The sequence below is a fragment of the Leptopilina heterotoma genome, unplaced genomic scaffold, assembly GCF_015476425.1.
Source record: "Leptopilina heterotoma isolate Lh14 unplaced genomic scaffold, ASM1547642v1 Lhet_223, whole genome shotgun sequence".
In the NCBI taxonomy this organism is placed as follows: Eukaryota; Metazoa; Arthropoda; class Insecta; order Hymenoptera; family Figitidae; genus Leptopilina; species Leptopilina heterotoma.
The window spans coordinates 774,130-798,487 of record NW_025110941.1 but is presented as its reverse complement, the minus strand read 5'-3'; the positions used below and the strand labels follow the sequence as shown (position 1 = coordinate 798,487).

General features: G+C 29.2%; 1 protein-coding gene across 6 annotated transcripts in view; it reads left to right on the top strand.

Annotated features, from left to right (window-relative positions):
* The window catches only part of LOC122502218 (titin-like), a 128,887-nt gene extending 105,608 nt beyond the window's left edge, over positions 1–23,279 (top strand). For 5 of the 6 annotated variants that reach the window (XM_043612158.1, XM_043612155.1, XM_043612156.1 and 2 more), the window contains 3 exons: positions 7,757–7,920; positions 19,713–19,872; positions 22,952–23,279. In XM_043612158.1, coding sequence (XP_043468093.1) covers positions 7,757–7,920; positions 19,713–19,872; positions 22,952–23,008 — 381 coding nt within the window. In that variant the 3' untranslated portion in view covers positions 23,009–23,279. Of the gene's footprint in view, positions 1–7,756; positions 7,921–19,712; positions 19,873–22,951 lie in introns of those variants that run through there. The other variant, XR_006301621.1, reaches the window with a different exon arrangement.
* Positions 23,280–24,358: the final 1,079 nt, after the last annotated feature.

Below are 24,358 nucleotides of genomic sequence, written 5' to 3'. Positions count from 1 at the left end.
CAGAATTATTCGCAAAATAATTTGTACAATAATACTATATTTTCTATATTCTATATTGTCGTTAAAACATATTGCTCTCTCATAGAGGAAGTATTTTTATTTTATTTATATCTGTATTTTGTCAGACATTTTCAAAAAATAGAATTTTTTTGGTTATCATGTGCACTTTTCGAGGAAGTAACCCTTTTTTAAATGCTATTTTCCTCAAACTTGTGATTTGTTTTCACTCTACGGGAAAATATGGTATCCAGATGGGTCGCGGCTGCCGAGACCGTTGATTGCAAAAAAAAGGGTTCGGAAAAACCCAATACAATTTTCCCAGGATTTCGAGATTTTTTTATCACAATTGAGAAAACATTATGGCCATTTTGGTCAAGAACCAGACCAAGAAGTAATAATCCCGAAAAATGTTAAAATCAGTGAAAGCTACGCAATTCAGTATTTACCAGAATCAAGTATAAATACTTTTGAAAACTATAATTACAAAATCCTTCCGCTTTCAAAATTGAATCAAAATGAATGATGTAAAAAGTTTAGTACGATATCTTTCTCCAAACGGACAGGAGTTTTTTAATAATTATTTTAAAAACATGAAATGTAGTAAACGAGATGATTTTGACAAAGAGTGGAAGCCTTAAACTAAATAAAACAAGAAAGTTAAATATAAGAAATATTATTGTAGTTGAGTTTTTTATATATAACAAAATAAAACATTTATGTTAAAAATAAATTTTATTAAATTTTATTTACTGTGAATATTAATTAATAATATTAATATTCAATATTAATTGACAAACACATTTTCAACGCGTTGCAAACGAACACCTTGGGACTCAATGTGTTCGAGGCGCGAGAAATCTGACGCACCATACGCTTTAAACATTAATAACTTTGTAAGCATTCATATCATGTTAATAAAATTTTACAGAAAACTTGTCCGTATAGTAATGAAAAACTTTGTCACTGGAAGTTTTTTGTACCTTAAAATTTCCTCGATAAACGAAGCGTTGAAAGTTGGAAAAACACATTTTTTGCAACGTCTTTCGAAAAAATTAATAAACTTTTTATTAATTAAGATTTTGTAGTTTTAAAAGTATAGTTGGTTTCAGGAAACCTTAATCTGTAAGTTCGTTTTTGTTTGATTACAAAATATAAAAAATCAAAAACGCCAGGACGAGTTAAAGACGTAAAACATTTAAATTTTTTGGTTTTCAAAAATTTAGTTTTTTCTCATTATTTCATAAACTAAAAAAGATATAAATTTATTTCTTAAAGAAAAAAGATGCGCATTTTCATTGTGTATAAATTTGTGTCATTAAATTTGAAAATGTTTGAAAATCGCACTATTGGTCAATAGTTACACTGAAAAACTGTTGGTAGAGCTGTTCGCCCAATGCGGTGAACTGCTGCGTTAAAAAGAAACGCACAGCTCACTTTATTTTTGGGCGAGTTACTCTCCTTTTTGGGCGAGCAACTCTCCTTTTTGATAGAGCTGCTGACCTTTTTGTCAAGCAGCCGCTCGCCAACGCCATTGGTAGTCAAGTTTAGGAGAGCAACTCGCCTAATTTTGATAGAGCTGTGAGTTTAAAGTTAAGTAGCGCTGCACAACAGTCAATAGCGGAACTGCTCTACCAACAGTTTTTCAGTGTATACGTGACAATCCACGCGTATCCCCTTTTAGAATCCGTCCCCTCAATTACATTTGTTATAAACAAATTATTTACTTTTTAAACAAATAAATGGCTCTACTTGATTATTGATAATTAGATTATTGTTCATGTAATTGTTAATAACAATGGTAATTGTTAAATTCAAAATAAATTTTACCAAAATCGACATAGATTACTTAAATAAACATAAATTTGTCTGCAAAAAAAAAAATTTTTTATAAAAAAGTACAATAGTTATTTGTTAATTAACATTGTTTGCAACAATTTAAATAAATTGTATTATACATTATTATTTGTCTGGTGGTCATGCTAGACTAATTTAAATTGATTCCAATCATCTGCAACGAAAAAATAAAAAAATTAACATGATTTTTTCTAAAAATATTGTAAATTATTAACTTTGAATAACAAAAAAAATATAAACAATTTAAAATTCAAAAATTGGTTTAGAGGAATCTCTTAGAAATTTTATTCCCTTCAATTTAAGACCAAATCCATGAAAATCCGATAAAATTTGTAGGTTCCAGACAATTGCAAACCTTGCACTGAAATATTTCAATCTTTCAGTGAAATGTTCAGGAAATATCATGTGCTGTGTGGGAAGTGTACCTAATGTGAGACGGCAGTCTGACGAAAAACCTGGCTTACCTTAATTTAAAAGCTAAAATGCAATTAAACATTTCTTATTAAATTAAATGCTATACACAAATAATTTTTCTTATAGCGTGTAAAATTTTTTGAAATAAGTAGAAATTTCGTATGACCAATTTTAATTGCACTTATTTTATTTTTGTAATACTGTCTTATAATAGGGACGAAATTGTAAATTGTCCCATAATTGGGACCTTTACCTTATATTTCTTATTTCTTAATCATAATTCTTAACAATTAACAATTTTCTAATATTTTTTATAAATAAAAAGCATACAAATTTGTATAATTTAGATCAGTCAAACGAAGTTTCTTATAAAAAGCGTATAAAAAACAAAATTTATTTGTTAATCATAACTTTTAAAAAATTTTTTAATTTTCCAATTTCAAATATTATTTTATTATAAATCATGAAAAATACCTGCATATTTTCTATTTGTCAAACAATATTTTCTAAAGAAAGAAAACAAAACCGTATGGTTTTGTTTTCTTTTTTTCAAAAGTCAAACTTCAGATGTGGACAAACAGAATGAATGAATTATTGATTATTATATTTAATAATAAGTAATATATATATATATATATATATATATATATATATTATATATATACTATATATTATTTATTTATTATTTATTTCCTGTGTGTTTCGCATAATAGGAACATGCAAATAATAAGTGTACCTAATGTGAGACGGTAGTCTGACGAAAAACCTGGCTTATCTTAATTTAAAAAGTAAAATGCAAAATAAAATAAAATGCGCAGTAGTGCTCTATCAACATTAGGCATGCGCAGTAGTGCTCTATCAACATTAGGCATGCGCAGTAGTGTTCTGTGAATGTTACGCATGCGCAGTAGTGCTCTATTAATATTAGGCATGCGCAGTAGTGTTCTGTCAATGTCACGCATGCGCAGTAGTGTTCTGTGAATGTTACGCATGCGCAGTAGTGTTCTGTGAATGTTACGCATGCGCAGTAGTGCTCTATTAATATTAGGCATGCGCAGTAGTGTTCTGTCAATGTCACGCATGCGCAGTAGTGTTCTGTGAATGTTACGCATGCGCAGTAGTGCTCTATTAATATTTGGCATGCGCAGTAGTTTTCTGTCAATTAATTATGTGTTATGTATTATGACATAATTATGTCACGCATGCGCAGTAGTGTTCTTTCAATGTCACGCATGCGCAGTAGTGTTCTGTCAATATCACGCATGCGCAGTAGTGTTCTATCAATGTCACGCATGCGCAGTAGTGTTCTATCAATGTCACGCATGCGCAGTAGTGTTCTATCAATGTCACGCCTGCGCAGTAGTGTTCTATCAAAGTTACGCATGCGCAGTAGTGTTCTATCAATGTTACATTAATTAATTAATTCTTAATTATTGTTTAAATGCAATTACCAATAAACAAAATATTTCACTTTTTAGTGATAAATTTTAAACAAATATAGTTTTTTAACAAGTGATCACACATAAATTTCATTTATTGCAATTAAGAGCTTATTTTGTCACCTTTCAAACACTTTTTTAAAAATTATTGTACGCTAATTTTTAAGAAAATTATCGTTTTTTGTTTTAAAAAACAGCCAATTTATAATTATAATAATTATAATTCTATTACACTGAAGTCTTGGTTATACGGAAATTGGTTATACGGAATGTGATGGCGCTGAAACGGGATGAGGGGTGAAGGGAAGGGTCGTGCTTGACTCGATGATGTCAGTAGCGCACCTATCACTGGATTCTTTTTTTCCCCTTGATATAACCTAACCTCAAAGTTGTTAGTGAGCTATCAGACAATATTAATTTATTTATTTATTTGTCTACAAATGTAATTTAATAAATTCAAATTATCAATTTTACACTATATTAATAAATTTCAAAGGTATAAAAAAAAATTAGCAGGCGATTCTATTTCAACCGAGGGCAAAAAGAATCTTCGTACTGTCCTGCATATTTATACTTTTTCGTCAAGGTGACCTATTTGGATTATACGGACACACACCCGAGTTGTCCGTATAACTAAGACTTCAGTGTATTTCTTTAAATATTTTATTGTAAGCTGTGATTTTTTAATTAGAACTAGATAATTGAGTTTCTCAGATATTTTTTTATATGTACTAAAATTAATTCAAGTGTTAAATAATCTAATTTTTTTTGTTTAGTTTCCAGTCCACATGAAACTATCTATCTGAATTTAGTTTCAGTTCAACTCGTAAATAAACTCAGTTTGTTAATTTAATAGTTTTGTGCCAACTCAGAAACAAATTAGATTCATAGGAAAATTAAAAATTGTACCTGAAATAAAAATATTTGTAAATAAACATAAAAAAATAAATTATTATAATTAGAAAAAAATAATTAATAAAAACAAATAAAAATAAATAAATAAAATATAAACCGAGCGAGCGTTAGCGAGCGAGGAAAATATCGCTAGTAAGTTTTAAGTTGAGAAATATGTGAAATGAAACGCTTTACCTGTTTAGGACTTAACAAACAGTAAAGGAGAGTGGCTTTGATTGAACCATTGATTCTATTGAACCCCTTCACTTTTCGGAAAATGACTCAATGAACTTTTACCTTATTCTAAAATGTAAATATAAGTAAGTTTTACGCAAACAGAAAATGTCCAAAAGCATAGAGTTAATTAATTTACATAAAATTTTTTTTTTAAATTCATCCGTCTATTTTGATATATTAACAGTTAGACCTCCGATTATATCCCAAAAGAAACGGCGCTGATTGATCTAAATGACATGAAACAGGTGAACAAACATTTTCCAACTTTCTTCTAACACAGACACTTTTTACAAAATCTGTCAATGTACAATGGGTAAGAATATTTTAAATTTCCTCTATCGGAAATGGATATTACAAGATATTCTTTGCACATCCTAGTCATAATCAGAAATTAAGATATCTTTATGGTGTCCTAATGATATTCCAGAACATCCCTGGGATATTGCACGGAAATAATATTTTCCGAATGTCCTTAGGATATCCTGAATATGCGAATGCTATTAAGGTACACTAATCAAAAAGATTATTTAAATCCATGCACAAATTCGCTTGTAAAATGAAATCTGGAAAATAATGTAATCACAAGCTGAAAGAGGTGCATTACAGCCTGACGCCAAAAGAGTGCAGAAATATTTAGATATAGAGTGAGCGCAATAGCCTAGTTGACATGCGGTTGGCATTACATTACTTTCTTATTTGTCATTTTACAACCGCGCTTCAGCAAAGATTTAAACATCCTAAAAGGAAAATATTTCTCCAACTCGACCGATTCTCAGAATACTTTTCGTCGAAAAGCGAATTTATTCACTGAAGTCTGTCGATCATCATTCTATCAAAACTGGTTCCAGGCGCGTAGCTACTCTTCATGCAATATAATATTTAAATATAATTCCTACAACAGTGTTATATTTAGCACATGTCACACTCTTACATATACATTCACACACGTTTGTCGCTATGTCACCAGACATCGCTCACTTTAAATGTTAATAACAAAGTAATGTGTATTAATTCATTTTAAATAGTGCAGAAATTTGTTCTACAAATGTTCATTTATCTATTCCAAAAGTTATTTTACAAAATGTTACCAATTTACTAATTTAAGTGTCCGCTAAATTTTGTTCCAACATCACTTGAAAACGGCTTAACCGATTTAAGTGAAACTTGATACTCTTTTATTTATTAGTCTAACTTAAAATCTTAGCCATATCTGATTTTAAAATATTGATCTGAAGTATCGGTAGCTAACTTTTTGAGTTAAATACAGACTATTCTCACAATAAAAAATTTAAATAAACAATAAGTCCTAATTTTTCAACCAAAACCTAATTTTTGATTAAAAACAATTTTTTAATTTCCTGTTATGTTAATTGTTTAATTCCTTAATGAAGTTGTAGTTGTATTTTTTAAAGTCTTCAATTTTTTTGATTGTAGAAATCAAATTTAAAACAGAATCAATTAATAAAACGGTAAAAATTAATGGTTTCTTTGATATTAGCAAAATACCAAACATCAAATGTACACGAAATGTAATCTGACATTCAAAAATATTATCAGGCGTGCACTACTAGAAAGCTAGTAATTTAATAATAGAATTTTAATTTACATCTAATATTAATTTGTTTTTTGGAGCCGTTATTTTTATCAATGATAATAAAACTTTAAGAGTTCTTTTTTATTAACTGTTAAGATATTTGTTTATTTAATTTAATTAATCGAATTTCTACATGTTTCGGCTTTCAGGATAACTCCTCATCAAGTAATTTTTAAAAATAAAGTAACATAAGTTTAAACAAATACATGCTTATAAAACATCATGTGTTTAGTCACATTAATAATGATACATGATGTTCTCTTTACTTACGTTCGTTAAAATCAAGAAGGCTAGAGACAGGAGATAAAACTTCGGTAGTGGGGGTAAGTCAATGCTGACAATGAGTCTTTCAGCTGGCCTTTCGCTTTCGTCAGGCGTTTCCTTTTAAAAAGATCTACGTTGTAATGGACTTCTGCACATCTAACACATGTAAACACGGGAAAATATATTCTATACATACGGTAATAGAAGAATTTGGATTTGCTAGTGGTGCACAGAAGTCTGCTGCAGCTTTCCACTTTTCGAAACGAAACTCCTGCGTTAAAGACAGATTTATGACTCACCCCCATTACCGAAGTTTTACCCCCTGTCTCTAGCCTTCTTGGTTAAAACTAATGTTACTTTATTTTTAAAAATTGACTGATAAGGACTTTACTTAAAAGTCGAAACATGTAAAAATTAGTTTAATCAAATTGAATAAACAAATATCTTAACCGTTAATAAAAAGACCAATAGAAATTTCAGTATCTATATCTAATATTGTGTAAATCAATAATTGAATTGTTACTTTATTTATTTCAATAATTGTTTTTAACTTTTTAAGTCGTCTTCTTCAAAATTTTTCACTTCTAACCAAAACCGATTACTACTTGGTTTTTACAATCTGCCAGAGAGGTTTTTTCAAATATTTTAAGTTTGTTAGATGATTGATCTTCAATAAGTATACACAGAGAAAAATATAAAGAAACTTTTATTACTTCTATAGTAAAACATTTCTGGTAACTTTTACTACTTTTGGAGTAAATTTTGCTACGTTCGAAGTAAATTTTACTCATTTTTTACAAATATGTTCTTTAAACATAGTAAAATTTACTCATTTTTTACAAATATGTTCTTTGAACATAGTAAAATTTACTTCGAACCTAGCAAAATTTATTCCGAAAGTAGTAAAAGTTACTTTATATTTTTCTTCGTCTAAACGTCTTTTAAGATGAAAATTGCATGTTGATATACTGAAAGAATTTGTTAAAAATAATTTTTAATTATAAAACTTAAGATTTCATTAGAAGTAAATTATATAATAATTCTGGTAATTTATTCACAGCACAAACAAGGGAGAAAGCGTTCTCAAGAACTTTGGCCTCAGGCTAAACAATTAGAGCTCACTTATGGAAGAAGATGGCGATGTACGAATGACTTCTTCAATGACGATATGATAGCAGAAGTCCTCTCGTCCCAAGCAGAAGTCCTCCGGGGTAAAACTTTGGGGTTTGTAATTTTTTATCTTTGTTAAAATAATTCCTTTTTTCAACATATTTATAGTATATTAATAAATTACAAAAAAGGGTCTTACATCAAGACATTTTTGGTGTCTGAAATACGAAAAAAATTTTTATTTTAAAACACTTTTTAAAGTTTCTTGAGAAACTTTTGGCCCACTTTTAAGATTCCCTGTTTTTGCAAAAGTAGAAGTTCATATACAGAAACATCCGGCTTCAATTACTTAGGCAGAGTTTACGGACGTTAATAAACGGATCTATGTCGATTCGATACCAAAAGTTAGTACCGAAATATTATAAACCTTGTAAAGAAAATTAATAACCAAATTTTACCTCAGGGTAAAAAAAATAAATGAAAACTACCCAAAAAAAACGAAACAATTTAAAAATTTGCCAAATTCGCCTAAAATTTGTTACTCGGGGGTTTTCGGGGTCGCTGTTTACGAATCCAATGTTAGTTGGGTAAGAATTCCTCAAGTGGGCAACGGATTTTCCAAGGTTTTCAATTACGGTTCTAACTCAGATCTTATCGAGTTTCAGGAGATCATTCGCCCCCGTCCTGTTGAGTACTAGCCCCAAAAGTCCCCTAGTAGAAAAATTTGGTGGCGCTAGCATGGTGCCACTCTTGCGTGCCATTGCGCTGTAGTGGCGCTACACGGAAAAAATTAATTTAGTACATTTTACGAAACTAATTTTGGAATAGCGGATACGGAGAGGAGTTTAGTATAAGATAAAACAGAATCAATAGTAATATATGATGACTGCGTTTCTCGAAAACTCAAAAAAAATTCTATGGAATTCACAAATGATCGGTTGGACGTTCTAATTCAAGAGTTTTGTAAAATGTTTAGCCAGAAGCGCATGCGCCACGGAAAAAAATATTCACGGAGAAAAAAACGAATAAAGCAGAAAAAAGAATTTCTTAATGTACCAATGAGCTCTCAAGACCATTTTTTCTCGTCTTCTATAGGATATAGATGATTGGTTCGACACATGTGACTGCCCTCTACAACGCAATGGTTCGCTTGGATTGGCTTATTTTATTCTGACACTAACTTAACGGAAATACGCATACATATAAACGAATTCTGACGCAACGCACATACAATATAACTCGCACTTGTAGATGAAAGAATTGAGTTTCTTTATATACTAACTGAGGAGATAGGCCAGTCGGTGAGTGCAAAAAGTGCACAAAAGTGCAACTGGAAAAGTCTCAATAGTTTCTTGTAGTTTGGGGGCCCCATATAAGAGCCCCATGGTTTGCTCTCGATTTCCGGTTGCAAAAAATAGTGTAAACAATCGTCAAAGTTCGAGAAACGTAGTTTTTCGATGACCCTTGCTTCCGGTTAAATTTTAGAGGAAAAAGTTGTTATTGAAAGTTGTAGAGCCTAAAAATACCTTTCAAATGATTGGTCATACGTTGAAAAAGGTTAATTAGTTTAGTTGCAAATGAATTTAAACCATTAAAAATAGCACTTTTTTAATTGTTTAATAACTTTGTTAATAATTATTGAATTTGTTTACAACTCACCAGGAATATTCTCCTTCCGAAGCTGAATAAATTAAAAAAAAAGTCAACTCGATCGGACAAATAGTTTATGTTTTATTCCATTTGTTAACTAAAAACATGAAATTTTTCAACAGAATTTCCCCACTTTTGGACCTGCGAATTTCGTTTTTTTTTCTTCGAGAGTACAGTTTAGGAGTCAAACTTTGATTCCATTTAAATGGGAAATTGATTTTTTTTATCTAAGTGCATAATAATAGACGTTAAAAAAGGGTATGTTTTTTTGACATAAACAAATGGAATAACTCAGTCAATTTTCACTTTATCGATTTGGTGTAAAGGGATTTAAATTTCATTCGTTTTCACAAAACTTTTCCAAAAAAAAATCCGACCTAGCTTCAAGGAGGGGGGAGTTAGTTTATTTTTTTCAAAAAATTCCTGACTAGTTAATTATCAATATTTTTAATTGCAATTCATACCACTTATAGTTCAATGTATGTATTTTATGAAAAAAAATTGGACATAAGGTTTTGTGCATTTATTTTTAATTTATATCAAGTAAAAGTAAATGTATCCATTTTTCAACCTCTGAACGGCGGAGTGGGGGTACTCGGAGGAGCGTGATTCTCGCCGCCACAACTGAATTTAGCTGTTCAAATTTGCAAAAATGGTCATAACTTCGTTAATTATTTACCGATTTTTATCTTTCTTTTTTTAATTTGATGTATTTTTTTACGCTGAATCCAAAAATAATTTTATATGTTTTCAAAATACAATATTTTTAATAATAAGAAAGAAAAAATTTTTAACAACAAATTTTTAATTATTATTTATCATATTTGACAAAAAATTCTTTTCGTACATATAATTCCATTGAATTTAAAATAATATTATGACATAAAAAAATTAAAATTAATTATATATAAGTGTGTAGCATCGTTGTATTGATAGTTGAACAGGTGTGCATATGTGAACCTGATGCCTACACACTTATATATAATTAATTTTAATTTTTTTATGTCATAATATTATTTTAAATTCAATGGAATTATATGTACGAAAAGAATTTTTTGTCAAATATGATAAATAATAATTAAAAATTTGTTGTTAAAAATTTTTTCTTTCTTATTATTAAAAATATTGTATTTTGAAAACATATAAAATTATTTTTGGATTCAGCGTAAAAAAATACATCAAATTAAAAAAAGAAAGATAAAAATCGGTAAATAATTAACGAAGTTATGACCATTTTTGCAAATTTGAACAGCTAAATTCAGTTGTGGCGGCGAGAATCACGCTCCTCCGAGTACCCCCACTCCGCCGTTCAGAGGTTGAAAAATGGATACATTTACTTTTACTTGATATAAATTAAAAATAAATGCACAAAACCTTATGTCCAATTTTTTTTCATAAAATACATACATTGAACTATAAGTGGTATGAATTGCAATTAAAAATATTGATAATTAACTAGTCAGGAATTTTTTGAAAAAAATAAACTAACTCCCCCCTCCTTGAAGCTAGGTCGGATTTTTTTTTGGAAAAGTTTTGTGAAAACGAATGAAATTTAAATCCCTTTACACAAAATCGATAAAGTGAAAATTGACTGAGTTATTCCATTTGTTTATGTCAAAAAAACATACCCTTTTTTAACGTCTATTATTATGCACTTAGATAAGAAAAATCAATTTCCCATTTAAATGGAATCAAAGTTTGACTCCTAAACTGTACTCTCGAAGAAAAAAAAACGAAATTCGCAGGTCCAAAAGTGGGGAAATTCTGTTGAAAAATTTCATGTTTTTAGTTAACAAATGGAATAAAACATAAACTATTTGTCCGATCGAGTTGACTTTTTTTTTAATTTATTCAGCTTCGCAAGGAGAATATTCCTGGTGAGTTGTAAACAAATTCAATAATTATTAACAAAGTTATTAAACAATTAAAAAAGTGCTATTTTTAATGGTTTAAATTCATTTGCAACTAAACTAATTAACCTTTTTCAACGTATGACCAATCATTTGAAAGGTATTTTTAGGCTCTACAACTTTCAATAACAACTTTTTCCTCTAAAATTTAACCGGAAGCAAGGGTCATCGAAAAACTACGTTTCTCGAACTTTGACGATTGTTTACACTATTTTTTGCAACCGGAAATCGAGAGCAAACCATGGGGCTCTTATATGGGGCCCCCAAACTACAAGAAACTATTGAGACTTTTCCAGTTGCACTTTTGTGCACTTTTTGCACTCACCGACTGGCCTAAGATTAAAACTGCGCTTGTGAGAAATGTCAATATACTGAATATTAATTTTTAAAAAAATCATTTTTTTAAAAGTTATACAAAATATTTTATAGTTTTTAAAATAACATTTTTTAATTATAATTGGTTATAAAATCTCTATAAAATTTTTCAATTTTTAAAAAATAATTTTATTCTTAATTTTAAATTATAAATAAATTGCAAAAAAATTTTAATATTAAATTGTCTAAAATTTGAAGTAATAACAGTTAAAACTAATAAAAATTAGAATTAATTAAAATTTTGAGAAATTAATATATATGTACATTTATTGTCATCGGTAAATATTATGATAAACTATAAAATTTATTGGAATGTAAATTAAAAGAAATTAATAATAATTAAAAGTTTGGATTACAAAATCACATAAAAAATGTTACGAATTTGGAACAATGAAATGTGAAATACGTAAAAGAAAACAATTATCTAAATGTTACCGGCAGGTAAAGCAGTTCTCTTTTTCCTTCCACATATTATCTCTATATACAGCAGACAAGTTAATACCGACGCGACGAGACAAGCTTATTCAACATATCTATTTATAACGCGACTTTTGGTACACCCCGTATAGAATTTTACGAAACTCTGTGTTCGAGAATTCACGATAGACAGCGAAGTGGAAACTCAAACCACGCGTTTTTAGATTGCACGAAACATTTTTACCATTTTCTGATAAAATGTTCACCAGAAAATACGAAACATTTCTACATTCAAGCTTGTTTTATAAATTACAACACTGGTTGCAGTTTCTCGAAAATTGTTCTGCTTAAAGTAGTGAAAATTTCTGGGTTTTTGAGAAACTTCGTCAAGGAATCTTAAATATCCGCTAGTGCGAAATTAGTTTCGTAAAATCTGCTGAACTTATTTTTTCCGTGTAAGAGCATTTGAAACACTTTTTTAGTCTAGCGCCTTTCTCGCATTCTGCCCACAGTGCTAGAATGAACATAACCTCACCTGCCAAAACTTTATTTCGCGAATTAAAAAATGATTCCTATGTCATTTCTTTTGACGAAAATAATTAAAAAAAATCGTGTACATATAAAAAACATTTACTAATTATCTGCCTACAATGAAGTTTTAACGTATTTGAAGAGTTAATTCACGTTTCGTTTAAAGTTATGGTAAGATTTTAATTCAGAAAACGGCAACCTTTTCTTAATCCCAAGCCTAATCAAAATTTTGATCATTATTTGCTGTATAAAATTGTTTTTTAAATATGGAAATTTTAAGAATAAATTATTATTAAATTTTCATAAAAAATTATTTATTTCTTTAGTAACAGTGTCAAAAATAGTTACACATGTTAAACATTGAAATTAAAATTTTTGAAATTAACCAATTTCTTTTATAACAATAATAATAATAATTGCAAAAATTAAGTTCCTATTTAAAATCAGTAAATCTTTTCTGTCAGGTGAATTAAAAATAAAGAAAAAATAAATCCAGTTTGAGGTTATGTTTTTTAATTCGAATGGAGAAAAATTATTAATATATTTGATCCATCAAAAAGTATTTATTGTTACTCTTGGTGATAAATCGTTAAATTAATTACTTAAAATATATTTAAAAATTTTCTTGGAGATTGAATAAAACATTCATATACTAAAAATTCTTTTATAAATAAGTGTATAAATTAACGAATGAACAAGAAATTTATAATGCAATATTAATTTATGTTTAAATTTAATACAATTACAAATATATAAATACTTACAATCCTTTACTATATATTGTTTTTAAATGCCACAATATTCTACAAGCAAACATTTACTTTTACTTTAAAAATAGAAGCAAACACCTTTGATACTTTATGCAACAGAAATTTGAGGTTATGTTGCATTCTAGCGGAAAGTGCTCGCGCCATGCAAGGCGCTAGAAGACGTCGGCGAGATAAATTGCCATGCAAATTCCAGTGGTGGCGCTAGCATATATCTAGGCTTCCATTAAATTTTTCTACCTGGGTCTTCGCTTTCCTTCCTACCTCAATTGCTGTCCTATATGTTTCATTATCCCTTTGACCCCATCTTTCTATGACTCCTTTAACCAAGCACGGCATTATTACCATTGCTGGTTAAGGACCTATCAATTCCGTCTCAGAATCAGTTCTTGCCAAGACGTCTACTCTTACATTTCTATTGATTTCCGTCTGACCGGTACGCAGATCAATGAAAGTTTATTTACTGAACCCAGCTTATCTAGTACGCTACGGCATTCCCAGACGCATTTAGATTCTATTGTGGGATTTTTCAGGGGCCCTAAGGCCGCCTGACTATCCACACAAATGCCTATCCTGTTGTTCTTTGCTCCTTCTCGAATGGACATTTGGGCGCAAGTTAAAATCGCATAGATCTCGAACTGCCAGACCGTGAAAATGTTCTTCCCAACTCAGCTTTTTAACCAGGATTACTCCCAGGTACTTAGCAGATTCGGAAAAAGAAATTTCTCTTCCATAAAATATCGGTTTCTTTAAACTCGGTACCTAATATTTCCTTGTGAAAACTACTATGTTCGTTTTCTCTGGGTTCATAGAAAGTCCCGTTAGACTGCACCAATCATTGACAATCTTAAGCGCACTTTCCGTAAGTTTCAAGAGGATCTTAATAGAGTGCCCTCTTACAATTATAAGGAAATTATTTGCATAACTTTGCGTATAATATCCCTGGCTATTGAGATTTTTAATCAACTCATCAGCCACTAGGCACCACAATAAAGGAGAAAGAACTCCTCCTTGTGGGTACCCTTTTAAGACAAGGCCTGTTACTTTAGCCTCACCACGCTCTGTTTCTAGGGACCTTTCGCGAAGCATGCTATCGATCAACTTAATCAGTGGCTCAAGCACGCCTCAATATCGTTAAACAGATTGTACCTATGCTATTGCTATATTATAGTCCATCGTTAAAATGTAATATGGCTTGTTTTCTGCAAAAAATAATTCTCTACATCATCAATGTTCAGATTTTAACCCTTTAATGGCCAGTGGTACACATACGTACCACCTACTTCAATAAGTCATAACTTTCTTAAAACTTAACGGATCAACTCCGCTAAGGTCTCATTTTGAAGGGGTGAGCGAGAGTAACAAATACATATGAATGCCATTTTCCAAAATACTACCCTTTATGAAATACACCCCTTCAAAAACCGCAATAAATGACAAAAATTTAAAAAAGGTATAAATTCAAGAAAAAAATTTTTTTTTCGGCTTTCAAAGTAACATATGTTTTAAAATATTATAAACCTTGTAAAGAAAATTAATAACCAAATTTTACCTCAGGGTAAAAAAAATAAATGAAAACTACCCCAAAAAAACGAAACAATTTAAAAATTTGCCAAATTCGTCTAAAATTTGTTACTCGGGGGTTTTCGGGGTCGCTGTTTACGAATCCAATGTTAGCTTTTTCAAAAATTCAAAATGGCGGATCCAACATGGCGGACGATAAATTGAAAGTTTATCAGATTCGTCTAAAAATTGTTACTTGGGTCTTTTCGGGGTCGCTGAATACGAATCCGATGTCAGATTTCAAAAATTCAAAATGGCAGATCTAACATGGCGGACGATAAATTTAAAAATCTACCAAATTCGCAGAAAATTTTTTATTTGGGGGTTTTCAGGGTCGCTTATTACGAATCCAATGTCAGTTTTCGAAAATTCAAAATGGCGGGCCAATATGTTGGACAAAAAAATAAAAAAAATTTATCAGATTCGCCTGAATCTTTTTATGCAGTAGGGGTGGTTTCGAGGCGTGTGCTTATTAATATTATCCATATCTGTGTCATTTAGAAACCTTTTTTTTTATTATTTAGAAGCATTTAGAAGCTATAGATTTTTTTTGTCATTCACAAAAACTTTTATCAAAAAGGGGTGGTTATTTGACCATAGGGTTGTTTTTAGAGGCTAGTTTACATTTACTAGCATTACCTAGTCATCATACAAATATTTTTTTGTATTTTCGAAACGTATAGAATCTATGAAAATTATTTTTTTAATTGTTCAAAACTATTGACAGTATGTAAGAATAATTATGAAATAGGGGTGGGTTCCAAGGGGGTGTTTAACATTATTACCCATATTTGTGTCACTTGAAAACATTTTTTATAATTTAGATGCATTTAGAATCTATAGATTTTTTTTAAATATTCACAAAAACTTAATAGTAAGTAATTATTAATATAATTTATCGGCAATGGATGGCTATTTGACTTTAAGGTGGTGTTCAAGTGGTTATTTATAATTTTTTTTTATTTTAGAACAATCAGAGAATATTTAGGTATAAATAATTATAAAGCAGACAGGAGCTAAAAATATTTAATTTATCACTTCCCAAGTGCGAAAACCAACGCGGCCCAACACTGGCCCAGTATTGGCAAAGCTGGCATCGAGACTTGGCAGACAATATTGGCCCGACTTTGCGCCGACTCTTGTGGTGTTAACCGCGGTTGGACGTCGGCAGCCAGATCTCGGCAGACATTACTGTCCCAATATTGGCACCAAATCTCGGCAGACATTAATGGCCCATTATTGGCAGCCAGATCTCAGCAGACATTAATGGCCCAATATTGGCTGCCATTACTCCCCCAGTGTTGACAAAATTAGAAAAAAATAAAAATAATTTTTTTTTATTCAATTAACTAATTAATTTATAACATTTATACGGCTTATTTCCCTAATTTAAACGCAAACTTACAAATATTTGAAAAATTCTTACCTCTCGCGGGGATCGATACCTGAACCTGACGCTCCACAGCCTAACACTCTGACCACTCTGCTACTCTGACTTGAAGTCGAGGAAGCAAAAGGGTTCTTATAAGCTACACTACACTGGCCAATACTGTGCCATTATTCGGCCGAGCTACGTCCCAATATTGGCAATTATAATTTGCCATCATAGATACAAAATGATAGACATTAATGTGCCATTCTTGGGCCAAGCTAATCCCAATTCTGGCAATTATATTTTGCCATCAAAGATACAAAATGTTTGCCATTAAAGTGCCAACAATGAGCCATTAATGGACCGATCTTCGTCACATCACTGGCAATTGAATTTTGCCATTAAAGATTGATCAACTTTGCCGTGAATGTGCCGTTATTGGGACAAGCTACGCCCCAATACTGTCAATTATAATTTGCCATGAAAGATACAAATTTTTTGCCATTAAAGTGCCAATAATGAGCCGATCTTCGTCACAACACTGGCAGTTGTCTTTTACCATTAAAGATTGATCAACTTTGTCGTGAATGTGTCATTATTGGGCCAAGCAACGCCCCAATTCTGGCAATTATAATTTGCCATGAAAGATACAAATTTTTTGCCATTAAAGTGCCAATAATGAGCCGATCTTCGTCACAACACTGGCAGTTGTCTTTTACCATTAAAGATTGATCAACTTTGTCGTGAATGTGTCATTATTGGGCCAAGCAACGCCCCAATTCTGGCAATTATAATTTGCCATGAAAGATACAAATTTTTTGCCATTAAAGTGCCAATAATGAGCCGATCTTCGTCACAACACTGGCAGTTGTCTTTTACCATTAAAGATTGATCAACTTTGTCGTGAATGTGCCATTATTGGGCCAAGCAACGCCCCAATTCTGGCAATTATATTTTGCCATTAAAGATACAAAATTTTTGCCATTAAAGTGCCATTAATGTGCCTTTAATGGGCCAATCTTTGTCACATCATTGGCGATTGAATTTAAAAAAATTTTAATATCATAATTCATGGTATATTTTTAATATTTAATTATTATCTGAAAATTTGACTAGAATCCATTTTGAAATCAATTTTTACTACAAAATTCTACGAGAATTTAATTATTTAAATGCAAAAATAAATAATTTATTGAATAACTAAATGTTTCTTAAAATTGAATTATGAGAATTAAATTTTAAAAAACATTCATTTATTCAATAAATTTTCTTAAGGAAATAATTTGCATCATTTCTATTTCTTAATTACAATTGCTTTAAGAAAAATTCAAAGATTTTTAAAAAATGAAGGAAAAAATGTTTATAAATTCTATTTGTCAATTGCAAATATTAATTGAAAGTGAAATTGAAAATTTCTTAATTTTTAGATAATAAAGGAAAAATTTTACTCAAAAAAAGGTTTCTGTAACATTTATTTACGAATTTCTTTAATTGTAAAATTATATGAAAACATTAATAACTTCTTTTTTAAATTAATACTTAATTAAACTTTTTCAAAAAAATTAATTCTTTAAAATTGACAGTTGAAAATATAGAAAATTCAAAGTTTCAAATATTTTAATTTGAATCCTTTTCAAGCTTATTCAATTATTTAAATACAAAATAAATAATTTATTGAATACCTGAATGTTTCTTAAATTTCAATTCTTATAAAAAATTATACCAAATTAAAATGGCATTAATGTGCCTTTAATGGGCCGATCTTCGTCACATCACTGGCAATTGAATTTTCCTATTAAAGATTGATCAACTTTGACAATAACGTGCCGTTATTGGGCCAAGCTACGCCCCAATACTGGCAATTATAATTTGCCATCAAAGATACAAAATGTTTGCCATTAAAGTGCCACTAATGTGCCATTAATGGGCCGATCTTCGTGACATCACTGGCAATTGAATTTTGCCATTAAAGATTGATCAACTTTGCCAATATTATGCCGTTACTGAGCCAAGCTACTCCCCAATACTGGTAATTATAATTTGCCATGAACGATACAAATTTTTTGCCATTAAAGTGCCAATAATGAGCCATTACTGGGCCGATGGTCGGCACATCACTGGCAATTGTCTTTTGACATTAAACATTGATAAACTTTGCCATGAATGTGCCGTTATTGGGCCGAGAGCTGGCCCAGTCTTAAAAAATTTGAAATTCTGACCATCGGCACCATCATTGGCCCAGTAATGGGACGTTTTGGTTACCAATAATGGCCCAGTAACTACTGCCAATTCTCGGCAGACATTACTGCACCAATAATGGGCCGTTTTTGCAGTCTTGGCATTTCGCACTTGGGTTAGATTAATTATCAATTCTTTTGGGTAGTAATATACGTTAAGGGTGATTTTAAGGGGTGGAACATGTTAAAAAAATTTCTTTCTCATATTGAATAATAGAATAATCGAATTTACTAAACATTATACATTTATAATAACGGCAAAAAACTCGGCCATTAAAGGGTTAAAACAAAAATGATGTTTTAAAAATATTCTTATTTGTTTAAAAGAAATTTTGCCTTTTTTAAACAAATAAGCATATTTTCAAAACGACATGTTTGTTTAAAAATATGAACAGAGACGATGAAGAGAATTATTTTTTGAAGAAAAAAATCGATATTACATTCAAATCGAATCAATTTTAAAAAATGCTTCAGAATTAATATGTCAAAAAATTCGGATCATATGCAAATTGTATAAATAAACAAATTTTTTGATTGTCAATATTTTTTCTTGAAAATTAATACCTTTGATTTTATAGAAAATAATATTATTAAGAGTATTTAAATTATTTTTATGTTAATTAATTATTTTTCTGGATTTCAATATTTCTTTTGATAAACGTCCTTAAGCTATTTATTAAGGGTCGAGATATTGAAATTTAATAGTGTTCTTTTCGCTGTGAAATTTTACTAGTAAATGTAATAATATTTTGTAGCAAACATCGAAAAGCCCTAGTTCAATAAACTGTTTGTCCAATTTTTGGAATTAAATTCCTTACTTTGTATTTATGAAAATGTTCTTCTTTACCCCATACATTACTCCTGCTTTACATGAAAAAGCAAAGAATAAAATTTTGATATGTCAAGAATGATAATAAAAACATATGGTAAAATTTTTTTAAAAATCTGTAGAAAAGCGTTTAGCTCATATGAAACCTGAAGCATGCCTCTAACCATGCTTTTTAAAGAAAGACATTTTAGCTACCCTGTATTATATTTTTTGTAAAAATTTATAATATGTATATAAATTTAAATATAATTTCAGAGTCAATTTTAAGAAATTTGAGAAGACAGCTCTTCCAAATTTTGATCACCTGATGAGCTCGAGTGTTTATAAGATGATTCATAAAATGGAAGAAGAACCTAAAAAGGGAATACCTGCAAGGCCATCAAAAGTAACCGCTGCAGAAGATGTTTTAGAAAGAGTTGAGTTTTTGAAATATTTATTTATTATTAGACTATATTTCAAAAGAAAATGGAAATAAATATGCTATATTTGTAACAATAATTGATTCTAACAAATTCGGAATTTGACATCACTGTAAAGCTTCCTATGAGAAAACAAAATTGATCTGATTCTCTTGAATCTTGTATTTCGAGCCCGCATGTACTAAAAAGTTGATCCTGACAATTTTAAGTTATTTCTTCATAAGTTTTTGCTTTTGGAGGTTAAAGTTAAAGCTTTGAGTTCGTAATTGATCAGTATTTGAAGTATTTAAAGAAAAAATGTGTTTTTTTATTTAAAAAGTGACAAAAAATATATTTTCTGACACTTTTAACCAGTTTTACTTAAAACTGAGAAGTAATGGGAGCATTTTACTTAGAGCCTGGCTCCTAAAAATTCGTAATCTACTGCTAATATCGTTTAAAATCACCAACATTTACCCTCGTAGTAAAGAAAAATCTAAATTTTGTGAACCAGTGTAATATGCACTTTTCCTTACTAATACGAAAAACGATCAGTATTCCTAAAGTGGTTATAGGGCAGTTCCATACGAAAAGCAAATGGTGGATCACCGATTTTTCTTAAAGTTTGTAACTTTGTAGTACTTGGGGTACTAAATAACTGTGCCAAACAGTTTTGCAAAAAAAAATTTTTTTTGCAAGATATTTAGATTTGAAAAATCGGAAACTGAAAAAAATAACTTTTTTTGAGAATTTTTATTTCGAAAACTATTGATTCTACAAGAAAAAGTCATTTATTCAAAATTGTAGAGAAAATGTCAATTTTTTATAATATTAAAAAAAAGTTAAGAAAAATTAATTTTTCAATAATTTGTTTAAACAATAATTTTTTATTGTTAAAAAAAGAGCAAAGGACATCATGGAATTTTCTAGAAAAATTATTTTCTCAAAATTTAAACCTTCCTTAATAAGTGGTTAAATTTTTAAAGAAGTGATTTTTGAAATTTTTGAGAAAAAAATTTTTGAAGTTTGCGCTACGAGTTTTTGTGCGTTGCGCTAACTAAGCAGCGCCTATGTCAGTGTATTTTTAAAGATGATTTGACCTTTACTGCTCGCCCCTAATACATTTATTAATTATACACGTATATATTATTATTATAAACAGTTTAACAATATATTTTTAACTTTTTTTAAAACATTATTTTCCTTTTCTAACCCATTAATGGTCATGGGCACAGGAACGCAGGTTTAAAAAGTAACTATTGGGATCCTGGCATATGGTCTAATAATAATTTTTAACGTTAAAAATTAAAAAAAAAATCTTTTTGAACAATTTGTTATAGGGTAACGGGTACAGTGACCGACACCCATTCAGTGAACGACACCCCCAATTAAAAATCATGTACAAATTGCAATAAATATAAAACAAATCATTATTAATGTATATTTGAAAAATGTTAATATTATAAAATGCAATTTTTGGAAGCTATTAAAATATCAGCAATATTAATTTCGTTTATATTTTGGATAAAATTTTAAGTTCTATGGAGATAACCTCAAAATTCACTTTTTGAGGTTATCTTCACAGAAAGTAAAATGCTGTTAAAAATAAAAATAAATTAAATATTGCTACTACTTTAATAGCTTCCATTTATTGTATTTTATAATATTAATATTTTAAAATATTCATTAACAATGTTTTGTTTTATATTTATTGCGATTTCTAATTGGGGGTGTCGTTCACTGAATGGGTGTGTCGGTCACTGTACCCATTACCCTAAACAAATGAAGAAAAATTGATTTTCATAAAAAACTGATAGCGCCATTCGATTCGACGCAAAAACTACTACGAGAACGTATATTACATAGGTAATTTTTAAAAAAAGACATATTATTGTAAAAATGATATAAACAATTAGCCTGCATTTATACTGTATGAGGTAGAAGAATCGTTTTATAGGTAAAAATTTTGTTTAAAAAATTTTTAACGTCAAAAACTCTCCTAATTAAACTAGTTTTGTTTAAAAAAATTTTTAACTTCAAAAATGATCCTTCTACCTCATACAGTATAAATGCAGGCTAATTGTTTATAACATTTTTACAACAGTATGTCTTTTTTTTAAATTATGTAATATACGATCTCGTAGTAGTTTTTTGCGTCGAATCGAATGGCGCTATCAGTTTTTTTATGAAAATCAATTTTTCTTCATTTGTTTATAACAAATTGTTTAAAATTTTTTTTTTAATTTTTAACGTCAAAAATTATTATTATGATCCTATGCCAGGATCCCAATAGTTACTTTTTATATTATGCGTTCCTGTGCCTATGACCATTAATGGGTTAAAAAAGGAAAATAATGTTTATAAAAAAGTTAAAAATATATTGTTAAACTGTTTATAATAATAATATATACGTATATAATTAATAAATGTATTAGGGGCGAGCAGTAAAGGTCAAATCATCTTTAAAAATACACTGACATAGGCGCTGCTTAGTTAGCGCAACGCACAAAAACTCGTAGCGCAAACTTCAAAAATTTTTTTCTCAAAAATATCAAAAATCACTTCTTTAAAAATTTAACCACTATTAAGGAAGGTTCAAATTTTGAAAAAATAATTTTTCTAGAAAATTCCATGATGTCCTTTGCTTTTTTTTAACAATAAAAAATTATTGTTTAAACAAATTATTAAAAAATTAATTTTTCTTAACTTTTTTTTAATATTATATAAAAAATTGACATTTTCTATACAATTTTGAGTAAATGACTTTTCTTGTAGAATCAATAGTTTTCGAAATAAAAATTCTCAAAAAAAGTCATTTTTTTCAGTTTCCGATTTTTCAAATCTAAATATCTTGCAAAAAAAATTTTTTTTTGCAAAACTGTTTGGCACAGTTATTTAGTACCCCAAGTACTAAAAAGTTACAAACTTTAAGAAAAATCGGTGATCCACCATTTGCTTTTCGTATGGAACTGCCCTATAATGATATTCATAAACATCCTGTAAAATAATTAGTGGACATTTTTTTAGTCCGAATTTTATTTGAAAACAAAAGTTGTCTCATTAACTTTTATTATTAATTATAAAAATGTTTCACAGGATTCTCCAACGCAAAATACGATGGACGATGTGAGTTTCAGGAGCGTCAGTCACTGACGAAGAAGACTGTTTCTTAATTAAAGTAAAATAACGGATGAATTAATTTTTATTTAAAAATTAAATAAAGAATTATGTACGTTACAATTAGTCAGGATTTAAGAATATTATAAAAAATGTATTCATTTTTTAAGAAGTACATTTAAATTGTTAATTGTAATTGTTAATGAGCTTCAAATTTATTAACTTTATCTGCGCCCTTCTTAAAAATTTTTATGAAATTATCACTCTAATTTATGTTAAAATAGCACAAATAAAAAGATTGTATTGCCTGAGAAAAATAAATGAATTTGACTGTTTTTGCTATGCGAAAATAAAATCATTTTTCTTTAATAAAAAATGGTAAATTAAATCCTGATATGTTTTTAAGCAGTGCTCAAACTGCGGATTTGACAATTTCCTATGGTAGTGTATTGTTGCGAATTGCCTTGTGAGAGTTTCGGTGGTAATGAAAAGTCGGAGTAACGAGTGTGAGAAAAGGATGTTAATTTTTCAGGTGGTGAATCAGCAAGAGATTTTTAGGGAGAGATAAATGTTAAAAACTCAACAAAAATATAATTAAATCCTTAGTTTTATTTTATCTCTAAATTCTCTCCAGAGCACACATTCACACACAATATTTCTAGTCAATTCAATTAGTTCAGTCAGAATTTTTTTCCCTCACCTCCCATATCTTTATGTTATTTGACCTCAGGAGTTCAAAAATGACATTTTTTAAAAATGTCAGTCCGTATGTGTATGTGTGTGTAAATATCACATTTTCATAAATATCTCGAAATCAGTAAGAGCTTTTGGGTTGAATTTTTTTTAAATTGTAGATTTCACCTACGGACATAAAATGAGAGTACTTTAAGATAGATTAATAAAGTTTAACTAAATTTTTTTGGATTTTTAATTTTGCAAAAAAACGTTTTTTGCCCATAACTTTAAAAAAAAGTTAGGACACCTATACATGTTTTTTCACAATTTTGTAGAGTTTTTTATACGCATCTTTTGAGTCCTAATTGAACATTTTTCTTCTATATTGACCGGTTTAAAAATGTTGAAGTAACTTTAAAATTTATTATCGTTACCAACTTGTAGAGCATTAAAAAACGCTTTGATTGACCTATTTTTTAAATTAATTTGACAATAAATTTCGAAAATATTGGTATTTTAAAAACCAAAAATTGTGAAAATGACATTTTCTCAACTTTTTTGTTTGAAAATTTTTGTTTAACTATTAAACTATTATAACTATCTTGTAAGGTATTTAAAAATACATTGATTGTCCCAAGATTCAATCACTTTTACCATATTTATAAAAAGTTATTCATATAATTCTATTATTATTATCTCTATGAGGAAGCA